The 24,045-nt window shown below is 56.4% G+C and overlaps 2 protein-coding genes across 3 annotated transcripts in view; one reads left to right on the top strand and one right to left on the bottom strand.

The window, feature by feature from the left end:
• The window catches only part of EDRF1 (erythroid differentiation regulatory factor 1), a 29,476-nt gene extending 14,781 nt beyond the window's left edge, over window positions 1-14,695 (top strand). For both annotated transcript variants that reach the window (XM_028132095.2, XM_028132097.2), the window contains 12 exons: window positions 824-895; window positions 1,110-1,260; window positions 3,139-3,327; window positions 3,637-3,837; window positions 4,954-5,172; window positions 6,489-6,712; window positions 8,647-8,805; window positions 8,954-9,103; window positions 10,851-11,004; window positions 12,077-12,192; window positions 13,121-13,272; window positions 13,943-14,695. In XM_028132095.2, the coding sequence (XP_027987896.2) occupies window positions 824-895; window positions 1,110-1,260; window positions 3,139-3,327; window positions 3,637-3,837; window positions 4,954-5,172; window positions 6,489-6,712; window positions 8,647-8,805; window positions 8,954-9,103; window positions 10,851-11,004; window positions 12,077-12,192; window positions 13,121-13,272; window positions 13,943-14,099 (1,944 nt within the window). In that variant the 3' untranslated portion in view covers window positions 14,100-14,695. The remainder of the gene's footprint in view (window positions 1-823; window positions 896-1,109; window positions 1,261-3,138; window positions 3,328-3,636; window positions 3,838-4,953; window positions 5,173-6,488; window positions 6,713-8,646; window positions 8,806-8,953; window positions 9,104-10,850; window positions 11,005-12,076; window positions 12,193-13,120; window positions 13,273-13,942) is intronic.
• A 1,620-nt stretch (window positions 14,696-16,315) lies between these two features.
• MMP21 (matrix metallopeptidase 21) lies at window positions 16,316-23,018 on the bottom strand. Its single transcript, XM_054729246.1, has 7 exons — window positions 22,856-23,018; window positions 21,845-22,427; window positions 20,597-20,736; window positions 20,235-20,376; window positions 19,043-19,300; window positions 17,579-17,751; window positions 16,316-16,681 (listed from the first exon to the last, which is right to left on the bottom strand). The coding sequence occupies exons 1-7, from the start codon at window positions 23,015-23,017 to the stop codon at window positions 16,379-16,381; spliced, it is 1,761 nt and encodes a 586-aa protein (XP_054585221.1). The 5' UTR covers window position 23,018; the 3' UTR covers window positions 16,316-16,378.
• Window positions 23,019-24,045: the final 1,027 nt, after the last annotated feature.

Raw genomic sequence — 24,045 nt, 5'->3', positions numbered from 1 at the left:
ATGTTGATGTGAGAGAGACATATCGATTGGTTGCCTCCTGCATGCATCCTGACCACCTGGGCTGTGGATCGGGCCTGCAGCGGAGGTACATGCGCTTGACTGGAATCAAACCCATGATCCTTCAGTTCGTGGGCCGATACTCTAATCACTGAGCAAGGCCAGCCAGGGCTCGGTGTCCTTTTGAAACCAGGAGTCAGCACCGTCCAGAGCCCTGGTCCAAGCACGGACTCACTGTGCCCGTGGGACAGACCTCTCGCCTGTGCGTGCTTCTCTGCAGTCCAGTCAGCAGGCACCCCAGCCTCTCGGGCTCACCAGAATGAAGAGCCTGGCAGAGGCCCTCCCACAGAGCACCCTGCGTGGTGGAGGCTGTTACCGGGCTTGCCCCAAGGAGCACCAGTGATGCAGCGAGACCACTGGTGCTGCTGAGCTTGTTGCTAAATTGATGTGGTGCGAGCTGTGCTGCCCAGTATCAGTGCTGACTAGACGCTGAGCTGACCTGTGAGGTTAGGTGTGCATTTATCTAAAACATGACTACTCACGTTCACTTTTTTGTCGAGTAGAATAACTTTTAACATAAGTACTTAAAGCAACGTGTATGCCGGGAGATCTTTTTGTTAAGCAGGATTTGTGTTGATGATGCTTATTATATCAGTTGAATCTGCAATTAAAACAGTACATTAACCTTAATACCTCACTAAGCTGAGTACACAAGCACATTTTGAAATGACTGATTTGTAGAGGTTTCGTAATTCCCAGGAGCTGACAGGTGTGGAATTTGTCACACTGGTCGCATAGTAATAATTTTAAATGTTTGTTTCTGAAGCCCAGTTGTGCGTTTCCAGTTTGCCATGACACCGAGGAACGCTGCCGACTTGTGCTTAGCTATGTTCTGGAGGTGAGTGTGTTGGTGTCTGAAGGGTTTCCTGCTGTGGGTTTTCTCTCCTTGAAGCATGAAGTGAAAACTAGCTTTTCCAACTCCTTCAGGTCAAATGTAGTTTTTAAAATATAAATTCTGCTAAATGTACTCAGTAGTCCAGATACTGCCTTATATTTAGTTTCTAGTTGACCTTCAGTTGCATGTACAGTAAATGTTTCTCCTTGCTTTAAAGGGTTTAAAATCTGTGGACAGCAGCATTAAGAAAGAAAGCGACCTCCCTGCAGCTGACCCCAGCACCCCAATCCCATTAAAATATGAAGATGAGTCTGCAAGGGGGGGTCCTGAGGGTCTGGAGAAGCAGATGGCCTTGTTTTTGGACAAAAGTAAGTTGAATTGATGTGCAAATAGGCCTTTTCTGTAGGACAAGATGCTAGTCCTTAGCCAGCAGCGACTTGTTTGTGTCAGAGGCATTCATTGGCAGACCCAGGAGGAGCCATGTGAGTGGAAAGGAGGGGAATAACCATTTCCTTCAAAACAAAACGCAGCATCGCTTTGATCCTTCACGGGTGTCTCTAATGAGAACCCCGGCTGCTCCTGAGACACCCCTGCCTCGGCGAGAGCCGAAGGGGTTTCAGAGCAGCCGGGCCCAGCCCTGGCTCGGATCCGGCTCTGCTAGGGCGGGCGGCTCACTCCAAGTGAAGACAGCAGAGGTGCCTGCTTCAGAGGGTCGTTAAAGGACCGTGAGTGTGTGAAGTACTTGGGACAGTGCGCTGAGCAGCCCTGCCCCGCTCCTCGCTGCTGCTGCCTCGGGGCAGTCCCCGACGAGCAGAGCCGTCACTGAGAAGGCCATCTAACTTGTTCCAGGAGCCTCACTTCCTGAAGAACACGTGGGTTTTGAAGTAAAAGTCTGAGTTTCTGGTTTATTTTAATCTAAATTATATTTCTTTTCCATCCTTGTCCCCTCCCCTTTAAAAATCTGTTTCAGTAGTTTAAAAACGTTTTGAAAATCTGTGTTTGCAGTAATACCCAGTGCTTTGGGATCCTCTCTTCATGAACATAAGGCGGGCGGGGGGGGGGGGGCGCGGGGGGAGGTTTGCTTCCCCAGCATTTATATAGCACTTCTGGGTGCCAGGCCTGAACCCAGACACGATGAGAACCGCCCAGGATGTAGACACCGTGTGCCTTTTCATGGTGCTTTTCCTGAAATGCCTTTCTGTCTCTTCCTCCCTCCCTCCCCTCTCAGCTGTTGAAAACCCAGCTCCTGGTCAGGGCCTCCATGCTCCCCTCTGTCGCCAGCGGAGGACTGGGTCCCCTGCCATGAGGCCTGCCTTCCCCATGGTCAGCTGTGCTTGCACAGACCCCTTAGTCAGCTTCGGTGTTCTCACCAGCCTCACGCAGAGTACGTGCATAGAGGAGGGAAAAGAAATACACGCACGAGTAAGACCATGGTAGAGACTTAGAGACTGTTCATCGCTTTGAAAGACTCGTGTTGTATCTGATCAAAAAGAAATCTTGAGGCTGGGCGAGGGGGGAGGCTGGCCCCACGGCAGTTTGTTCTTATGTGTGAGCTTGCACGTGTCCCCTGAGGAAGTTTATGGATCAGCCCGTCTCCCTCTGGTCTGCCAGGTCTTCTGGGATAGAGGCCGCATGGCTTCATGTCTTTTCTGGTGCCTGGCAGTGCGTGGCACAGTGTGGTCATTGGTTGGGTGAAGAAGGTGCAATAAGCTGGACTTGAAGTGAAGGCTATTCTGGTAGAGGAAGCGGTCCACTGGACGGAGGTAGGGAGACAGGCATCTGTAGGCAGGAGCAGTCACCTGGCTCTGACTGACGGGTAACGGGAGGAGGGCTGGGAGGTGAGACTGAGGAAATGGGCTAAGATGTTTATCCCGACTGAGTAAGTAGCGAGAGGCTGGTTTAATGCTTCAGAGCAGGGCTTCCGCCGCGATGAAAGCTGGCTTTCAGAAGGCAGGCTCTGGCAGCTCACGGGCAGACTGGCGGAAGGAGGCGGGCGTCGGTGTGAGTGAGTGAAGTCAGTGACCCTGAAAGGGAGTGAGGCTGCTGCTGCTGCTGCTGGGAGGCGGAGGCCCTGGGAAACTGCGCGTCTGTGGGAACAGGTTCACTCCGCGTGGTCACTGGAAGCTGGTGTTGCCAGTCTTGTCACAACAGCAGCACCTGAGCCTGGAGCGCTTCTGGGAAGAAGCAGACGTGGCTTGTTGACGGTGAGCTACGTGAACATGAACGTGTTCCTCTCCCCGTCCTAGTGGGCTCCCTGCAGAAGGGCAGTGGTTCCAGCCAGTCCGGAATGACCCCCGGCTCCTGGCAACACAAGATGAAGCTCCAGCTGATCCTCAAGTCGTCAAAAGCCTATTACGTGTTGTCTGACGCTGCCATGAGCCTGCAGAAATACGGACGCGCGCTGCGATACATCAAATTAGCTCTGCAGAGCCACGGTGAGTCCCTGCGAGCGAGCCTGTTCAGGCATTGGGAGGGGAACAGAAGACATCCGTGCCAGTAAAATTCTACTCCTCCTTCTGTTGTAAAACTTAATTTTAAAACCACCCTTTTGCATCTTGGGTGTCACTTAGTATTTTATTTTCTGCTCCAAGTGGTTTAATGACATCTTCATTTTGAAAAACATGAAGCCATGTTTGCTCTCTGATATAAAATAAACTTAGAGTGGAGACGGCTGGTAGCAGATTTTCTTAACACTTAACACTGTGTTCATTGTGCACTTTTCCTCCTTCCCACTCTTCCCACAGACACTTACTGCTGCCTCTGCACCAACATGCTCTCCGAAGTGCTGCTGTTCCTCTCGCAGTACCTGACGCTCTGCGGCGACATCCAGCTGATGTTGGCCCAGAACGCCAACAACCGCGCGGCTCACCTGGAGGAGTTCAACTACCAGACGAAGGAGGACCAGGAGATCCTGCACAGCCTCCACCGGGAGTCCAGCTGTCAAGGTGGGCGGCGAGGCCCCGAGTTCCTGCCCGGGGACTGGGAGGAAAGGGGCAGGCGTGTTGGTGCTTGATGCTGCTCTGTGTCACTGACTTCTCAGTTTTAACGTGGACCGTGCCCTTGTGTGTGTGTGTGTGTGTGTGTGTGTGTGTGTACAGTGCTTTGGCAGTATTTTATAATTACTGCTCACACAGCTGGAACTGACTGTACACAAGCTCTCGGACAGTTGTGTGGACTTTCTGCACTTGTCTTCCCGGGAGGTTTTTCCAGGTGGCCCTGTAGGCAGCTGACCAGGCCGTGATTTCTTTAGAGAAGGAACAGCATTGGTAGAAATAGGTGGAGTACCTTCTGAATGATGCCTGGGGCTCAGACACTGAGGTCATCTTTAAACTCCGTTCAGGGTTGGCAGCCTCACTAACTACGTCACTGTTTAGAGTTGTCCGATTTTCCGCTGGAGACAGGAACACGTAGCCCACAGCAGCAGGCCCCTCATTTCATTCTCCTGGACACGTGAGGAAGCCCTCAGTGTGTTCTACGCTCCTGTTGTATCATTTGACTTAGAATACACCGTTGTGAGAATGACGGTCTCTCAAGCATTTGGGCGGCATCAGGAGTGCTACCCTTTCCCCTTGAATTGGGGGCTCTGCACCCAAGTTTACTCCCATCCCCACTAGGTGGCGAGCGTGAGTCTTTGAGGGCCCATCCAGCAGCTTCTTCCGTGAGTCAGACATTAATTGGCAAGCGTTACAGTAGCTGCAGAGTTTCCTACAAGAGCTGCTCCCCTTAAAGAAAGAGCAAGGGCCCCCTGTGTCAGCGACAGCGTCAGGCCCTCGCCGGTGAGCAGGCGCACCTGCCAGAAGCTGGGGCACGCAGGCGGCTGGTATTTCTAGGCAGGAAAATACTTCTTTTAACAGACATTGATGTCCCAAGAAAATATAGTTTCTTAAATAGCGATATTTACTTTGAAGCTTAAATGTTTAGTTTTATTGGTTGAATCTTAGTATATTTATACTGTATTGCAATTACTTACTTTATTACCTTGAAAGTGTCAGATTACTTGGATACTAAGGAAGTAGGATTTGCATAATCACAGTGGTGACTTTTCCTTTCTTTCTTTTAAGGATTTGCCTGGGCAACTGATTTGTCTACAGACTTAGAAAGTCAACTTTCAGTTAGTTGTAAATGTTATGAGGCTGCCAATGAAATCCTGCAGTTTAGTGACTTAAAAAGCCAAAATCCAGAACACTATGTCCAAGTGCTGAAGAGAATGGGTAACATCAGAAATGAAATCGGTGTATTTTATATGAATCAGGCTGCTGCGTTACAGAGTGAGAGAGTGGGTGAGTATCCCTGTGGAGTCCTCCCTTTATTGCCTTTTCTGTCAGAAAATCACATGGATTTTGGCTCAAGCAAGGAACTGTGGCACTTGATTTTAAATCCTGGATGCTCTGTTAAATCTTTTTTTCTTAAATTTTCAAGAAATGAAATTAGGAAAAAACATGATTTTCCCTTGGAATTCATCAGTTCAGTGCCCTCCATCCTCCATCTGATCAGCCAGCAGCGAGCTGGGCCAGGCCTGGTGCTGGATGCACAGTGGCTGCAGCATTGTTCTCTGAGGCAAGGAGGCCGATGGGAACATGCCTCGCTGTGCGCTGCCATACGTCAAGCACATTGCGACAGGTGGGGAGGGAGGCGTGTGTGGACGTTTCGGGGTACTGGGAAGGCTTTGGTGAGGTTGAGCAGATGGGTACACGTCACGTAGGACTTAGCAGGCAGGCGTGGGGAAGGGAGGGCTGTGCAGACTGAGAGGCAGCCTGAGGAAGGAGCCAGGGCTGTAGGGTCCAGTGGGTGTTTAGAAGGGCAGGTTGCGCAGTTCCCAGGTGGGGAGAGGGCTAAGCTAGAAGGTGAATAAGTTGTGGGCTTTTGATCTATAAAACGTGCTCGAGGTTAGGGACGAAGAGTTCATAGCTAGTGAGGGAACGTGTGCTTTAAAACACAACAACAACACAGTCTTTTTTACTATATGTAATATACATATGTTTATTGAGATACAAGAACCTGTGCTCTTTAAGTCAGTGAAGGAGCGTGGAAGGGAAGTCAGAGCGCCAGGAAATGAGGGGCACAGACTGTGCTCCTAAAACCCAGTCTTCACGAGGCAGTGCCGGGCCAGGTGGCTTTATCTGCTGCTGTGGCACCAGCAGCCGCTACTGGGGCGGGCTGCCTTTGGGTGTGTATGGTCTGCCATAACGAGCCCTGGGGTGGCATCGGCCACCGATCTCTCTCACCCTGGAAGCAGAGGGCCAGGACCAGCGTGCCAGCCAGGTTGGCTTTCTCTGAGGCTCTGTCCTCGGCCACCTTTTTGCTGTATCTTTTCCCTGTGGGTGTCACTGCTGTCTCTCTTATAACAGCACCAGTCATGTTGGGTTTGGGCCCCACATTATAACCTCATTTAACCTTGATTACCTCTTTAAAGGCCCTCTCTCCAAACAGTCACGCTCAGCATGGATGTGAGGGTGCGGGGCGCCCGGTCGGCCATGGCAGGTGTGGGGAGGGCGGCGCTACTGGACCTGCCCCGTCCTCAGCGTCCATCAAGAGACCCAGCGGGCTCACTCGGATGCCTACTTACACAGTTTTTTTTTTTTACTTTTTCATGAAGTGAGCAAAAGTGTGTCGACTGCAGAGCAACAATTGTGGAAAAAAAGCTTTTCTTGCTTTGAGAAAGGAATTCACAACTTCGAGTCAATTGATGATGCTACAAACGCTGCCCTCTTGTTATGTAACACGGGAAGGCTCATGCGGATTTGTGCACAGGCGCACTGCGGTGCAGGGGACGAATTTAAACGTGAATTTTCACCAGAGGAAGGCTTGTATTATAACAAGGTAACGCATCTGCTCATGGGTTCATCCATTCATACCTAACTGCCCCTTACCTTTGCCGTTGCTCCACTAAAATACCATAAAACCAAAGTAATGAAAACGGTGGGATGGCACAGGACTAGACAGACCTTTGAGAGACTCAGGCCTGCGTGTACGAAGGACTCAGGACTGGAGATGACACTGGCTTGGTGGGTAAAAGGTGATCTTCGGCGAAGTGTGTTGGTGTAACCAGAGTGAATGTCGGGGGATTAAGTTCGGTATGAACAGGTGAAACGTAAAGGTGCCGGGGGAATCGGCTTACGGCCGGGCAAGGACTTCCCCAGTGTAACGAGCAGAAGTCACAAAGTTAAAGATGGGTTACTTAATGTGCAAAAATAAAGAGTTTAAAGGACACAACAGACAGCAAAACTGAAAAGCAAACCACCATCCAGGAGAAATATCTGTAGCACAGGACAGATCAAAGGTTAATAAACTCTTGGTGTACAGCAGTTAGGAGTCATTGAAAATATACTGTCCCCATCGAAGAAAGGACAAATGAACAAGAAATTCGTATGTGTAGAAAAAGTAAATGTCTAATATGGAAGCAAAATTTCAAAATGTTAACTTCTAAGGGATTTAAAACTCAAGTTTCTTTCACTGATTGAATTATCAAATACTTTTTGGCGAGGGGTCCCATCCGGTGCTGGAGAAGGCGCGCCAAAGCAAGCACACATTTGATCGAGTGCAGGGAGCCCCTTTTACAAAAGCTCTACATGAGAGCCTGCTTTCACCAACCAGGAGAAGTCGGAAGAGGACTTTTGCTTCTAGAAGGAAAGGGAAAAGTGAAAAAAGCATTCAGCCTTTGCTTCGCAGTGAGCTGTTCCTAAGGCAGTGCGCATCCCAAGCAGCGAGAGTCCCAGTGAGGCCCCCTCCCGGAACCACACTCAGCGTCTGAGCATCCAGCCTAGAGCTTGACCTGTTTCCAAGCATCTGGGCTACATCTCCGCTGACTGTGCGTCCCTGGGTGAGCTGTGTCCGGAGAGTCAGAAAAGCCTAGGCGAGCTCAGAGTGTGACCCTTAACGTAACCCATGCGGAGTGAAGCCTTTTGATCTTGGTGAACAAAATAAAAATGTGTGCGCACTCAATGTGAGGTCTGGCAACCCTCACACATTTCCTGTGTTATGGTAATTGCGTCTTCGTGTTACGCCAGTCGGCTTACCAGGGGTTTCACGGGAGCGCTCTGCTTCCCAGTACAGGGGAGCGCGTACTTCAGAGCTGCATACATTTCCTCAGGGAGGATGTTCCCAGCACTGCCTTCCCCCCCAGCACTGCCTTCCCCCCTAGCACTGCCCTCCCCCCAGCACTGCCTTCCCCCCCAGCACTGCCTTCCCCCCCAGCACTGCCTTCCCCCCAGCACTGCCGCCCCCCCAGCACTGCCTGCCCCCCCAGCACTGCCTTCCCCCCCAGCACTGCCCGCCCCCCCAGCACTGCCTTCCCCCCCAGCACTGCCCGCCCCCCAGCACTGCCCGCCCCCCAGCACTGCCCGCCCTCCCAGCACTGCCTTCCCTCCCAGCACTGCCCGCCCCCCCAGCACTGCCCGCCCCCCCCAGCACTGCCTGCCCCCCCCAGCACTGCCTTCCCCCCCCAGCACTGCCTTCCCCCCAGCACTGCCTGCCCCCCAGCACTGCCCGGCCCCCCAGCACTGCCAGGCCCCCCAGCACTGCCCTCCCCCCCAGCACTGCCTTCCCCCCCAGCACTGCCTTCCCCCCAGCACTGCCTTCCCCCCCAGCACTGCCTTCCCCCCAGCACTGCCCTCCCCCCCAGCACTGCCCTCCCCCCAGCACTGCCTTCCCCCCAGCACTGCCCTCCCCCCAGCACTGCCCTCCCGCACGTCCTCCCCAAAGCCAGTCACCGCCCGGGCCCGGGGAGGGGCTTGTTGACGCTCTCCTCCGCGCAGGCCGTGGACTACTACCTGAAGGCGCTGCGGTCGCTGGGAACACGGGACAGACACCCCGCCGTCTGGGACTCGGTGAACTGGGAGCTGTCCACCACCTACTTCACCATGGCCACGCTGCAGCAGGACTACGCGCCGCTGTCCAGGAAAGCGCAGGAGCAGGTACCGTTCTGTCGGGACGTCTTCCGCCTCGTGGAGCCTCTACAGATGCTGAGCGTCTCCCCGGGAGCAGTTCTTAGATGTTCTAACTTTCTCATGTCACGTTACAGGCTTGTCTCTTTTCTATTTGCCCCCCTTAACAAATAAACAGATTGAGAAGGAAGTCAGTGAGGCGATGATGAAGTCCCTGAAATACTGCGACGTGGACTCGGCGTCTGCCCGCCAGCCCCTCTGTCAGTACCGAGCCGCCACCATCCACCACAGGCTGGCGTCCATGTACCACAGCTGCCTGAGGAACCAGGTATCGCCGCCGCGGTCACCTTCCCTGCCAGGTCCCCTTAAAAGTGTTCGGGGTGCTTCTCTTACGTTTCTATTTTAAATGCCCCCTGTCCTGTTAGCTACTTAGAAACACTGGGCGAGTAGGCATTTTCCCCCTCTTATGCCATATATTTTTCTGTGCTATAGTCAATTGGGTCTTAGTTTGCAAAATTATGTATTTGCCTGGGTGTAGTCTTTTGTTTTTTTAAAATATAGTTAGGCTTTATAAGAGTAGCTTTGTGTACATCTTGAAGTACCCGTTTTCCCAATTATTTATTGTGAAATAGAGCACGTAGGGACTCATGGGAAATGTGTACAGAAGAATCCCAAAAGGAAAGGCCTGCGTGCTCGCTCGGGGTTGAGGATGGACGAGTGCTGCAGGGTCCCAGGGCGCCCCTCCCTATGGAATCTCCCCACACACCCACAGAGTAGCCACCGCCTGCATTTTCTGTCCTTCTGTGTTTTACCACTTAGACAGTATGATCTTTTTTTTTTTAAGATCTTTTACTGCTTTTTAGAGAGGAAGGGAGAGGGAGGGGGAGAGAGAAACAGCGATCAGTTGCCTCCTGCACAACCGCTACCGGGGATGGAGCCTGCAACCTGGGCATGTGCCCTCACCAGGAATCAAACCGGCAACCTTTTGGTGCACAGGACAGCGCCTGACCCACTGAGCCACAGCTGGGCAACGTGTACACATTTACGTGCCTGTGAACTGTGTAGAATGAGCATTCCTGTGCGTTCTCGTCTGTGGCTTAGCGGCCTTCCGCTCAGCATCATGCTGAGGTTCCTCTAGGCCAGTGGTCGGCAAACTCATTCGTCCACAGAGCCAAACATCAACAGGACAACGATTGAAATTTCTTTTGAGAGCCACATTTTTTAAACTTAAACTCTATAGGTAGGTACATTGTTATTAACTTAATTAGGGTACTCCTAAGCTGGCCTTTGCTAAAAACTAAAGGGGCCAAAGAGCCGCATGTGGCTCGCGAGCCGCAGTTTGCCGACCACGGCTCTAGGTGGTGCGTGTGGCTGCTCACTTTCTCAGTGCAGTAGTCTTCATGCAGTGATTGCATCCCAGTTTGCTTATCCCTGCAGTGATTGCTGGACTTGGGGGTTGTTTCGGCTGAGCCTGTGAGAACTAGTCTCTGAAGAGGCTGTGCACGGAGCCCGGTGCTCAGGTGCCTGTGTGCCTGCGTCCCTGGAGGCCTGGGCCGAAGGGGCCGCCCCCAGGGAGGCTGCATTCCTGCTGGAGTCCTGCTCAGTTCCTCGGGGCGGCTCTCGTTTTGTGGGCTTCCTTTCTTAGCTCAGCTCCCCACGCTTCTCTCTTCTCCCCTGGGCGAGGGTTACCTCTGAGTTGCCTTTATCCTGAGATGATTGTCCTTGAGGCCCTCCACTCTCCCTTTGCCCACAGGAGGCCCCTAACCACAATTCAAGTTTGCTCAGGTGGCCTAATAGCCTCAAGGCAAAAGCGAGCTTTATCGTCCAGGACAAGCCAGTGGGGGAAGACTGGCCTTTTCAGCGAAGGCGCTGAGACATGGGCATCCACGTGCAGAACGGGGTTGACTCCTGAGTTACCCGGACGTGGAGTGAAGGCCTAAGTGTGACAGCTAAAACTAACACATACAAACACCACCACTAAAATCCACTAAAATCACGCGTGGCCCAGGCAGAGACGAGGTGATGCTATGGCGCAGCCCCGCCTCCCGCCTGCTCTCACGCGCCCGTGGTTCCAGGTCGGGGACGAGTACCTCAGGAAGCAGCACCGCGTGCTGGCCGACCTGCACTACGGCCAAGCGGGGAGGCTCTTCCAGCTGCTCAAGGACACGCCCTGCGAGCTGCTGAGGGTGCAGCTGGAGCGGGTGGCCTTCGCGGAGTTCCAGATGAGCGGTGAGTCCCGGCGCCCTCCTCAGTGTTCTCGAGCCAGGCGGACCTGCGGTCTCTCTCGGGCATGAGGAGTGGTGGTTTGTTTCTGTTCTTTCTCCCTCAGCCGGTGGCTGTGGGTAGAGACCAGAGTGCCTTTCAACTCGGAGAAGGGGGTTAGATTGTGTTCGGCGACTGGAAATACAGAAACATGGCCCAGGAGCCCGTATTTGAAAAAACTGTGACCGGTCAGTGTAGACACAGACTCAGGCATCGCGGACCACTGGGAATGAAGGGCAGCGGGAGAGGAGGCGGCCCCCTGCCGCCCTCTGGCATGCCCGATGCCGCAGCGGGGGGTGGGCTTCTGGAACAGGCCGGCCTGCAGGTGCTGGGCCAGGGAAGGCAATGACGAGAGCTTGGTGGTGTCTGGTGGCTGAAGTTTATTCGGGTCTGAGGATAAATCGAATCCTGGCTCAGCTCGTCTGGCTGCTGTGAACAGCAAGTTGGGAGGACACCTGGTACTAAGAGCCGCAGAGGTTTGCCCAGCATCGTGGGGCTGTCCGCGGTGGGGTGGCCTTCGTCCCGCAGGCTCCTCACGGCTGGTCCACTCGAACCAGACTCTCCAAAGAGCTGTGCTCGCTCGGCAGGACCAAGTGGAGAGGCGGGGGCCCGGGGACTAGCTGTTGCTCTAGAGTTTAGGCCAGTGGTCGGCAAACTCATCAGTGAACAGAGCCAAATGTCAACAGTGCAACGATTGACATTTCTTTGGAGAGCCAAATTTTTTAAACTTAAACTTCTTCTAACGCCACTTCTTCCAAATAGACTCGCCCAGGCCGTGGTATTTTGTGGAAGAGCCACACTCAAGGGGCCAAAGAGCCGCATGTGGCTCGCGAGCCGCAGTTTGCCGACCACGGCTCTAGGCGGACGCACGCTTTCCTCTGGGGTAGTTACTAAGGAAGGTTGGTTGGGGTTAGAAGATGTTGTGCTTCTCTTGAGCTCCCTTGACAGCGTTTGAAAGTCAGACTTGTTAGCGCATCGACATTGGATGGGGGTCCAGATTTCACTCACAGGAAGGACCGTGTTGTGTTTCACACGCTAGGTCAGAATAGCAACGTCGGGAAATTGAAAACACTGTCTGGGGCTCTCGACATCATGGTGAGAACTAAGCACGCGTTCCAGCTCATCAGGAAGGAGCTCGTGGAGGAGCTGGGCCAGGTAAGGGAGAAGGGGGTGCTCTCTGTGTTCCATGTCTACACTGAGGGGTGAATGCATGTAGCAGGCATGTGGGGGCGTGTGTGCGTATGTGCAGGGTGGGCAAAAGTAGGTTTACAGTTGTCCATATGGAAAATAATACAACAATTAACAAATAATACAAGAATAAGCTGTTTGGCTTCCTCACAACTGTAAACCTACTCTGCCCCACCCTGTATATACAAACATATGCATGTGTCAGCTCTGGATAAAATACTCAGTGATTTAGTACATTTTCTTGGTGGAATTGTTATTAACTCTTTAAGTTGCAAGTGTATCTTTCACATTTTAAAATAACCACATAGACCTTGGTTAGGAAGGCCCTGGTGTTCAGTCTCTGTTAAGTTTGCTTTCGTGAGTGCTTTGTTTTGTTTTCCTAAGAGAAAGAAGGGCCTCTGCCCTCCTGTAATGTCTGCTCAACTGCCGGAGCCGTGGGGCGGTGAGGGCGCGGAGCGGGCTCGGGGCAGGCCCTTCGGTGTGTGGGCATCCAGCGTTCCTGCTGCTGCCACCCGTGCGGGAAGCTCCCCGGGTCCCCGTGCTGCCCCCGATGGGACTGCTGGCCCGGGTTTGTCAGGCCCTGTAGGGGACCCGTTTCCTTCTTGTGCCTTTTGCTTCTGATACTGGAAAGTTAGGAGATCGTCGTTCAGGATTAGTTTCTCCTTCGTAAGTGCCTGCTCGTTGTGAGACAGCGTTGTGTTGTGTTTGAGTTTATTGAAGTGATGCTGGGGGGGGAGAGGAGGAGGTGCCTGCTCACAGCCTGCCCTGAAGAACAGACCTGGGTGCTGGCTGTTGGTTTTCGTTTAAAGCTACTGGGTTCATGAAGCCCCGTCCCTTCACTTCAGTGTGAACCATAGCTGTTGGGAAACGTGGGTGAGAAACTCTCTGTCTGTAGCCTAAGAGTGAGGAGCCGACGCCCGTGGCCGACGCCGCTCCTGGTCTGAACAGAGAGGAGGTGCTCAAGCTGCTCAGCATCTTCGAGTCCCGGCTGGCGTTCCTGCTCCTCCAGTCCATCAAGCTGCTGTCGCCCACCAAGAAGAAGACAAGGTGAGCGCGCGTGCAGGTCCCCTCCTGCACCGGCCGCGGAGCGCACGGCCATCGCACCGACGCGGGGAGGGACAGGTGTGCCCTGGCCCGTCTTCCCCTGGGCACCCAGGACCTCGGGGTGGGTCAGTGGGGAACCTCTGGAACCAGCCGGGGCCTCACACAGAAGCTGCGCCTGCATCGCAGCCAGGTGGGGGCGCCGTAGTTCTGTGAGTCGGGCCTGGGCTGCAAGTCCGAGGGAATTCTACCTCCCGGGAGGCGGCCCCAGAGGCTCCCGATGGGAACACCGGCTGAGGGAGCTCCCAGCCAGCCGCTCCCCGAGTTCCTTCCCAGGCGTGTGTCATCGGACCCTCCTTCCTTCCGGGCAGTGCTGTCTGCCCACCTCCACCAGAGAGCAGAGGCCAGGAGGCAGGGGCAGGCTGCTCGCTCACGGCCAGGAGCAGTGCCTGTACGCGGCAGGCACTCGTTTGTGTCAAGAATGGCCTGGGTTCTCATTGACGCGTTGAAAGGAACGTCTAGAAACAGGCCCCCAAGCATCAGATCCACAAGGCGTGGACGAGGCATGACTAGAGCACCTGCTCCCTGCGGACATGGGACTGTGACCGGGAGGGAGTGGGGGCAGCACTGTTGACGTCCCTTCTTTCTGTTTTGTCCTGTTCGGTTTGCCCACCAGCAATAACGTGGAGGAAGATGTGGCCCTCAAAACCAACAAGCACATCTACTCCCAGCTGCTGAGAGCTACCGCCAACAAAAACGCGAGCCTCCCGGAACGGATCGACGTCCTCGTCCACCTGCTGGACCAGCTCGCGCGGGGCAGCGCCGTGCAGTGACTCGCCGGGGCCACGCCCCAGGTGCCTCGTCCGTGCCTTCTGCACTCGGGCCGGTTTGTCCACTCGGTGCTTCGTTAATTAAACGCGTGGGAGGTACCCACTCCAGTGGGCACCGCGCGGCAGCACAGCGTCCTCATTTCCCCACAGACAGGGCAGGCGAGCTCTCCGCTTCCCCGTGGGAAGTGCCGGAATCAGTGAGACGCAGCTCCGCGCGCGCTCTCAGAAGCGGAGGTGTGGTGCCGTCACACTAAGTGTTGTTGAGTATGTTAAGCTACGTGGGTTTCAGACACAATTACTTTGGATAAATGTTACGTTAGGCCAAGGGACCTTTATCCCGGGGACGTCGGTGGTCACGTGGTTAGAGCCACAGCGTTCCCCTCTGAACGGCACGGAAAGAAGTCGCCTTTCTAAGCCTCAGTGCGGATGTCTGAAGACCGCCCTCGTGCAGTGCTCCGTGTTGGTGCGTGTCCTGAAGGACCCACTTCTCTTTGACTTTGGATGACAGCTGACCAAGAATAGCTCAACCCCCACTTTTATTTTAAACTTGAAACTGTGAATAAGGTCAGAAAACTATTTTGAATAAATAAGTTATTTATTTAAAATGTCATTGTCTTTTTTCATTTCACATTTGAGCTGGTTTGATAACTTTTACAAATTAACATTTAAAAAACATTAAAAATAAGGCTCTGCCATCCACTGACGTCTCACTGGACTTTCGTACTTGTCACTGCGCCTTGGCTCCCGGCGGCTGCACACACACCAGCCGGCGGCCGTCAGTGCCAGCCCTGGGTCGATCCCGCAGGTCGACTGGCAGCCCCTCCGGCTGCACCCCGAAGGAGTCTGACTGCCCTGGAAACGGGGGACCTGTTCTGAGCTGGGTTGTGACGCACTGCGTCCTCGGGCAGATTGTCAGGTTTCCCGACACCGCGCTGACCCGGCAACGCCTGCAGGCCTCTCTCTCGCCGTTTGTCGGCATCCTTGTTTATTTGTATCGTCCTTGGGACAGATTTGCACCCACTTCCAAAAGTTGAAGCAATGCTTCATGTTTTGACTAAAGGGTAAAGCAGCGTGTGAGTCAGCCGTGTCTGCCCGCCGTCCTTGCGGCCAGCACACCGGCATGGCGGTCCCGCTGTAGTTCGCCTGCGCTGTCCCGTGGACCTTTCCAGTCTGGATTCCTGAGTCAGAGAGGGTTTCTCCTCTGCGGAAAGAGCCGGAGCCAGGCACCCGAGCAACGCCAGTCCTGGCCGCACCCCTCGGCTGAGCGGCCTCTCAGTCCAGGGAAACTGGTCTCTGAGCGAGAAGAGAGCGACCCAGCTGCCTCCCTGTCAGAGCGTGGGGTGCAGTTCCTATGGGGAGAGGTGCTTCAGAATGCTCTATGATTTGCTGATTTTAATTTAAATTAAAGCTGCTTCAAAGAGCTTGGTTTTAGCTGTTCCTTTAAAAGAATTGTGGCCCTAGCCGGTTTGGCTCAATGGATTGAACATCGGCCTGTGAACTGAAGGGTCCTGGGTTTGATTCTCGGTCAGGGCACCAAAAAATAAAAATAAAAGAACTGTGTTTGTGGCCTGATCATGGGACTGTCGAACCCTTCCCGGTTCACCTCCGTGCCCACATGTCCCCGTCATTCCAGATGACATGGGGTTCTGTCTGTGTCAAAGTTAAAGGGACGCAATGCCTGTCCTCAAGGTCACTGACCTGGGGACAAGCTTATGCGGGGAGCTCAGGCACCTTACGCTGGCACCCCGCCCCGAGCGTAAGGACACTGCCCGGTGGTATTTCCTGCTCTGAGGGGCGGCCAGAGAGCTGTCTGTCCAGGGCCGTTTGGGGTACAGGCCTGTTTTCAAGCTAAGAGCACCCGGGAGGGGCAGAGCGCACGGGCCCCCGGCTGGATGAGGACACGGGTCCAGAGCAACCCCCGCGTTGGACCTTCGGCAGGACGCCCCTGCTGCCCTGGAAATGGGGGTGCGGGTGCTGGCAGCCGTGCTGGGAACTCGGCCCAGAGCCCTAGCATCCGTGGGAAACAGGCGGATTCCTCAACAATTTTTTTTAACCTTTCCTAAAAAAACCTGTAAAATCATTTGGTAAAAAAAATGTTTTCCAAAAAATCAAGAAATTGATTTTTAAGTCAAGTATTTTAAAAGTTCAATAGTACTTTCCGCTTGCTTTTAACTGAGGGGCCCTGTTGGTTTCAGTTACTGGAGCCTGGTGGGCTTTTCTCTAGAGAAGTCGGCTTTTTCTCCGAAGAGAAACCCGCTGGCTCTGTCCAGGGGCCTGTCTCCTCAGGTCATGTTCAGGGTGGAGGCGTGGACGTCACACACGTCAAACCACTTCTCGGGGATGGGCTGCCCGGGGAACAGGCCGTTGGGAGGCAGCCCCGGGCGCCGCTGCCTGTCCCCGTCGCTGGCCACCCTCCAGTAGGCGCTGCCTTTGAACAGGAAGACGGCCCTGTGCGCGTAGGAGTAGTAGGCGGCGTCCAGGCTCCGGAGCGGGTGGTTCCGCGGCTCGATCGCTGGGAAGACCTCAGTCATCTTCTTCGGGGAAGAGCCGAGGACTCGGTTTCTGGTGACATCAAACGCAAACACCTGCAGGGCAAGAGCACGGCGGCCTTTCTGAGATTGAAGCAGGCCCGTCTGTCACGGCACACGTTCCTCGGGCTCCAAGTTCTTCATACTCGCCCGGCCCGTGGGGCTCAGGTTGAGCGTTGACCCAGGAACCGGGAGGTCACGTTCGATTCCCGGTCAGGCACAGGCCCAGGTTGCGGGCTCCATCCCCACTGTGGGGCATGCAGGAGGCAGCCGGTCCATGGTTCTCATCATTGATGTTTCTTCTCCCTCTCCCTTCCTCTCTGAAATCAATAAAGATACCTTCTTAAAAATATATAAAGTTCTTTTTCTTTTTAAAAAATATATTTTATTGATTTTTTATAGAGAGGAAGGGAGAGGAACAGAGAGCTAGAAACATCGATGAGAGAGAAACATCCATCAGCTGCCTCTTGCACACCCCCTACTGGGGATGTGCCCGCAACCAAGGTACATGCCCTTGACCAGAATTGAACCCGGGACCTTTCAGTCCGCAGGCCAACGCTCTATCCACTGAGCCAAACCAGTTTCGGCGAAAAATATAAAGTTCTTAATTTTCCACATGATGGCATGATCTGTCGTGGCCATATAGGCATACACTAACAACACAACCTGTTTTAAATTTTTTAATTCTTACCTGAGGATATATTTATTGATCATTAGAGAGAGGAAGGCAGAGAGAGAGACAGACAGACATTGTGTAAAAGAGAAACATTGATCAGCTGCCTCCTGGAAAGTACCCTGACCGGGATGGACCTTCCGGGGCTCCGGACGAGGCTCGAACCCACCACGTCACCCGGCCAGGGCAGTAGCAGCACAGCTGTTAACCGAGAACGTGGACGCCTGACATTTCAGTCAGGGATGATAAAAGCACCCCCAGGCTGCACGGCCTCCACTTACCCAGGGCCCTTTGAAGAAGTAGATCAGCTGCTTCCTTCGGTCATAGAAGGCGGTGTCCAGGGGACTCGGGATGCCCGGAAACCCTTCTGAGATCAGCCTGGGGTAGCTGTGTCCTTGCTCATCTTCCGTGTAGGCCTGATCCCTGTCGCTGTCGTACCTCCAGTACCGATTTCCTGGGAGCCAAACAAAAAGTGTTGCCGTGGCTTATGACCGCTAAGTCCCAGGAAAAGACAGAGCAACAGCTTTCCGTGCAGGCCCCAGCCGACCGCGGAGTCCCGTGCAGGCCCCAGCCGACCGCGGAGTCCTGCGGGACTGGGGGAGGAGGCTGGAATTCCGCATCTGAGTGAGGCCTCCCCACAGATGAACGCTTTTCCAGAGTTACTTCTAGACTTGACCCCAGGGGTCCCGGTGTTGCCAACATCGATTACAGTCAGGACTTAAACCACGGAAGGGTGTGCTCCCTACTCTGAAACATCCAAAGGACAGAAGTCTGCCGGAGACCATGTCTTTACGTCACTGAACTGGAAGAATTCTTTGTATGATGTGAAGGAAAATGAGGACTAAGTGTATTCACGGATTTCTTACGGCAAATGTTGCTTGCAAAGTTCTGTCGGTCTGGCTCTCGCCTCGGGGTTAACGGAGAGCCATTTAAAGCAACACGGCCCTGTGACTGGGACTCCGGCCGCAGGGGAAGGAAAGGCAGCGCCTACACACACCGTGTTAGGGCTCAGACTCCGTGAGTTTGGTTTGCAAAGGCAGCCTGCTGGCCTGGCTGCTCCGGGTGCTCCCCAAGACCTCCAGGCCCCCATCTCAGGGCCTGCCTCCCCCAGAACACTGACCCTCCCACCCAGAGCTGCCTCCACTCCTCGCTGCCTGGGCCCTGCATTCGAGGCTCTGTGCCCGGCGGACCCTGTCCTTCCAGCCTAACCCATCGCGTGAGCGCTGGCCACCTCCAGGGCACAGCTGTCTCACTGATACGCTTGTTCGCTCCCAGCCTCCAGCCCCCTCTGTCCCCCCACTCCAGGGGTCCTCTTCTGGGCACTCCAGTCTGGGCCAAGTCCTGACACCTGGGGTGGCTCCTATTCCTGATTCGGGGTCACAGCAATTGTCCCCTCTGCTTGCTCTGCCCCTCCACACACTTTTCATTGGGGGAGGGGGGTTCTCTCCAGAATCAGATGAAAACTTCTGCAGGGAGGGCGCTTCCTTCCAGTTCTCTGGCAACCTCGTCAGAGCCCCGCCCAGTCCTCTCTCACTCATTCATTCGTTCGATGCATCCATTCAGTGCCTGCTTAAAAGATGACACAGCACGATCCCTGTGCTCAGAGCTGACAGCCTGATGGGACCAGCAGACATTACGTTCAGGGGCTCAAGAGCGTTACGGATGGCTCCCCAGTCAGGGCGCAAAACACGCTCTGAAAGCACTCGTTCAAGAGGAGAAACAGAGCCGACGGCAGGAGCCTCTACCTTTAAAAAAATAGCGCTCGTCTCTCCTCCACGTCCAGACGTGGACGAAGGCGTCTATGTTTTGTGCGGGGACCCCGTGCCAGCCGGTGAGGATGGGGAGGGGGTCCCCGTAGCGGGTCCGGTTGTTTCGGTTCTCGTACAGCCAGTACCAGCTGTTGCGGAAGAAATAGGTGCTGAACCTCGCCGTCGCGTCCCCGAGGGGGTTCCGCTCCTTGCGGATCCAGTCGAAGGCGGTGTCAAATGAGCCTGCGCAGGAACCTAAAAAAAAAAAGCCCGGCCACTTGCCACCCGGCCCCCAAACCAACGGTTCCTGCTGTTGCGTGTGACTTGCACAGAGAGCATGGCTAAGCCGAGTGTGTATGGCGTCACCTGAGAGCAGGCCCCCCATGAGCGGGGCAGCAGGCCCCCTGGCTGAGGGGGGGCAGGAGAGGCCCCGGGGCCTGCTGTGGGCACAGGAGTTATCCGGCCTCGTCACTGACAGCGCTCCCCCCCTCTCTAACGTGTTCCTGCTTGGGTGCTGGTTACGTGATCACGTTAAGTGCAGCTGATGCCTCTTGAAGGCGGGTCTGACTCCGCTGGAGGGCAGGAGGGGGTTCTGGGCACGCACAGGTGGGGTCTCCATGGAGGGAGTTCAATGTGTGTTTATCGGGGCACGTGGTGCTCTCCAAGCGCGCGGCGTGCCGAGCACAGGGCGGCGTGAGGCACAGAAATGGGGACGGTCCTGCTGCAGACGGAAAATCAGAGGGCAGCTTCCCTTCCCTGCGGCCTCAGTGCCAGGTCATGAACCACTCCCATCGGGTAACGAACCCCCGCGCTTCGGCCTGAACAATCAAACGGACGTGAAGGCCCCTCCCGGCCGGGCCACACGGCTCTCCGCCTCGAGGTTACAGACAACTTCTTCCCGGCTCCCCGCCCTCGTCCCTCTCCTGGGACACCCGGCCCGGTGGCCCCTGGTCCAGGAAACCACCGTGAGCTGAGCCCCTCCCGCCTCCCGGGGAGCAGACTGTGCCGGGGAAAGAGGGGACACGGGGAACAAACCCAAGAGCACGTGCTTTGCTCTCCACGCGCCTGGTCCGGGCAGCGCCGCCCATCACTGCCGCCCCCGAGCCTGGAGGCAGCTGCTCGGGGCGTCAGACTGAGGAGGGGTGGGGTCCTCTGTCAGCTCGGAGGGTGCCCCTCCCAGCAGTCTTACCATACAGCCTCTGGATTGCTTTCCGGTCGGACCAGTCCAGCTCGAACGCGGGCCCCCGGGGAGTATAATTTGGCTGCATTATGGATCCTGCCCTGTAGCTGTGAGGCAGGCCGAGGACGTGGCCAATCTCATGGACGGCCACCTAGAAGGGAACACAAGCCATGGGTGCAGCGCCAGCCCTGGGGGTCTGGGACCCGCCCTCGGGGGGGGGGGGGGCAGGCTGTGCCGGAGAGGCTGGGGCAGGGGGAGGGAACTTTCTCAGGAGGAAGCGGACACGTCCGGGGAGAGGCTCCGGCCGCCTGGACGCCCTCCCGCCCACGCTGCCCTTTGCCCCGTCACTACCATCAGCGGCGACCACTCACCTTGAGGAGGCTGATGCCCATGTCGCTGGTGGGCGGGGTGAAGTGCTCGTCATCGTCAAAGTGAATATCGCCCAGGCGCCAGGCGTGTGCAAACTCCTGCCCGACTCCATCGAACACCCGAGGGCAGCCCAGGTGCCGGCCTGGCCGGGGGAGGGGGGCAGGTGAAGAGGAGTGCCCGCCGCACAGACGCCCTGCCTGGCGGGACCCGGGAGCGCAGACACCTGGAGGTCCCCAGGCCCCGGGGCTTGCCGTCGGGCCTGGGGAATTCCTCACCTTGAGGCTGCATGAGCTGCGGTGCTTCATAAACGGCTACGAAGTCTAAAGGCACGGCCCAGCGCACGGCTCAGTGGGTGAGCCTCATCTATGACCCAGAGGGTCACGGTTCAATTCCTGGTCAGGCACATGCCCAGGGGCAGGCTCAGTCCCCGGTGGGGGGGGGGGGGGTGCAGGAGGCAGCCCATCAGTGATTCTCTCTCACTGATGTTTCTCTCTCCCTTCCGCTCTGAAACCAATAAAAACCCACAAAGTCTAAAGACAGAAGCAGCTGCGCACTGAGTGCTGAGGAAGGAGAGGAGCTGGGGGCGCGTGGGGGCTGGACCGCTGCAGCCCACGGAGGAGGCGGAGGCAGGTCTGCGCTGGCCCCTGACGGCTGTGTGGTCAGGAAGTAAAGCGGGAGCGGCCCACGGTCACTGCCTTCCATTTGCATCGTTTTCCAACCAACTGGGCTCTGGGTGCTGCTCACACGAGGAAGCGACCCCAGGGAGACGGTGGGGCAGCCATCGGGACCCACGTTCCCGGATGGGGCTGCTGAGAGTGACTGTGTCCAAACCCACGCAGCAGGAGGCGGGGAGGGGGGGGGGCTGGGGGAGGACCGGCCATCTGCCCTGTGCCCCAGGAGCCCGCCGAGCCCACGTGAGCACCTTGAGCCACGCCCCCTGGCTGACCTCCTCTGACCTGTCCCCACGAGACCCTCTGGGCTCTGCCGGGTGACACGCGTGCCCTTCCCAGGAGGTTGTAATAAGGCACCATCCACAGAGGCTCACACTGTGCCCCCACAGGGGCCATCTCAGCACAGCCAGGCAGCCGGCTGGTGCCTCTGCTCTGGTGACTGAGGCGAGCAGGAGGCCAGGGTGGGGTCCCCCAAGTTCCCATTATGCTGAGGTCCCAGCCTCGCCCTTGGGAGAGGCAGAGCGCCCGCGTGCCAGCAGCGAGGACAGGTAGGTAGGGCGCACCGTCTTGGCCCCTCACCTCGTCCAAATCCCAGCTTTATGTCGACCGAGGCCCCGGGGCCGGCCAGGTCCTCCCGGAAGGTCAGGGGCGTCACCTCGCTCCACATGCGGAAGGCCAGGCGGAAGACGTGCCTCTGCTGGTCGGCGGAGAGCTGGCGGCTGTAGCCCTCGCCCACCAGCCTCCAGCTCAGGGTCCTCTTGGCGAAGGCCTGGGCGCCCCCGGCCTGCGGGTCCTCGGGGTGCGGGCCGGGAGGCGCCGAGAGCAGCATGTGCAGGAAGCGCTTGGGGCGGGCCTTGGGCCGGGGGCCCGGCGGGGGCGGCGGGGCCCGGGGGGCGGTGCTCACGGCCGGCAACGGGGGCCGCGTGTCGGGGACGCCGCAGCGGGGCCGGTTCATGGCCGCCAGGGTGGCCGCGTCCAGCCGCCCGCTCGCCGGCAGCGCGTTGACCTTCTGGAACCTGCGCAGAGCCTCGGCCAGGGCGGCTCCCCGAGGACCCTCGGGCGGCCCATCGCGGCGGGGACCCCGGGGCACCGGGGCCGCGAACCCCGCCCCCGGGAACCCCTCTGGGGGCCCCTGGGCCCAGCCGTACTTGGACAGGAACCGCTGCGGAGAGAAACCTGTGATCGGTGGGCGGTCCCGGCCAACAGCGCGAATTGCACACGCAGGTTCTCTGTGTTTCTGTCTGCACAGGCCGGTGTGTATTAACGGTTTCCGTATTTACCACGTTGTGTGTTTACCTGTGCTGGGCAGCGTTCCAGGTCCAGCACCTGAAGGGTATGTGCACACGTGTACGTGTGTGCACCAGTGACTGCGTGCACACCTGCGGGCGTGTGCATGTGCATACGTGCATACCTGTGTGCGTGCACGTGCACCTGTGTGTGCGTGTGCATGTGTGGGCAGGTGCGCCTGTTGCTGCGTGTGCATGTGGGTGTGCTTGCGTGCAGGTGCGCCTGTGTGTGCGTGTGCGTGTACGTACAGGAGCGCCTGTGGCTGCGTGTGCGTGGTCCGGTCTCGGCTCCCGGCTTCCCTACCTGCGCGGCGGGGAGGCCGGCGATGGGCGGGGCGCGGCGCAGCGGGGCCGGCGCCAGGTCGGAGCGGTCCCGGCTGTGGAAGAGCGCCTCCGGCCGGGCGGCACGCGGGGCGGCGAGCCAGCAGAGCAGCAGGGTCGGACGGAGGAGGGAGGCCGCGAGCATGGCCGCTGGAGCCCCGTCCGCCTCCGCTCCGTCCCCGTCTCCGTCCCGGGGAGAGGCCGGGAGGCTCTTATAGCGGCGGGAGCCCCGCGCCCTGCCCCGCGCTCTGCCCTCGCACCCAGGCGCGAAGCGTGCCGCCCGGTAAACACAACCTCCGCCCGTGAGGACCCGGCCACCCCTCTCGCGGGGGTGAGACCCCTCCCCGCCGGCTCCGGTGCCGAGTCCTCCGGTAACTACATCGCAAAACATCGCGAACTCGCAGCCGCCTGCGATGGCGTTTCCCTGGCGACGTGCTTGGGGGGAGGGTGCTGCCCCGTGAGCTGGGGGTGGGGGTGGAGGCGCAAAACCCGCAACCCGCCTCAGAACTGCACCTGCAGTGAGCCCCCAGGACCATGCATTTGCTTGTAGTTTGGGTCTATTTTTTAAAAGTATATTTTTTAATTGATTTTCTTACAGAGAGGAAGGAGAGGGATAGAGAGTTAGAAACATCGATGAGAGAGAGACATCGATCAGCTGCCTCCTGCACACTCCCCTCCTGGGGATGTGCCCGCAACCAAGGGACATGCCCTTGACCGGAATCGAACCTGGGACCTTTCAGTCCACAGGCTGGCGCTGAGCCAAACCAGCTAGGGCAAGGGTCTATTTTTTTTAAGAGTGGAAATTGCTTTTTAATATTTTTACCTTTTATTTTTATTTGTCAATTACAGTTGACATCCAATATTATGTTAGTTTCCGGTGGACAGCACAGTGGTCAGACATGTAATTTACAAAGTGATTCCCCCCCGTAAGTCCACCTGGCACACACCCGTTCCCTGTGCTGGACTTGGCAGCCCGGAGGTTGGGTTCTGTTTTGGGAGGGGAAGTTTTAGTTTGTTTACCAATTTTTTCTTACTGCTTTTGTTTCTCTTTATGAGAGGAATACCTCATCAGTATGGGAAGGTGCACGTTTTGAAAGTACTGAGAATAAAGGGGGACGCCCTTGACTCAGATGGCAGTGTTTTCGTGAACATCCTTCAGACGGATGCGTGTGT

This window comes from Eptesicus fuscus, chromosome 17, assembly GCF_027574615.1.
Source record: "Eptesicus fuscus isolate TK198812 chromosome 17, DD_ASM_mEF_20220401, whole genome shotgun sequence".
Classification (NCBI taxonomy): Eukaryota; Metazoa; Chordata; class Mammalia; order Chiroptera; family Vespertilionidae; genus Eptesicus; species Eptesicus fuscus.
This window is presented reverse-complemented; position numbering and strand designations above follow the sequence as displayed.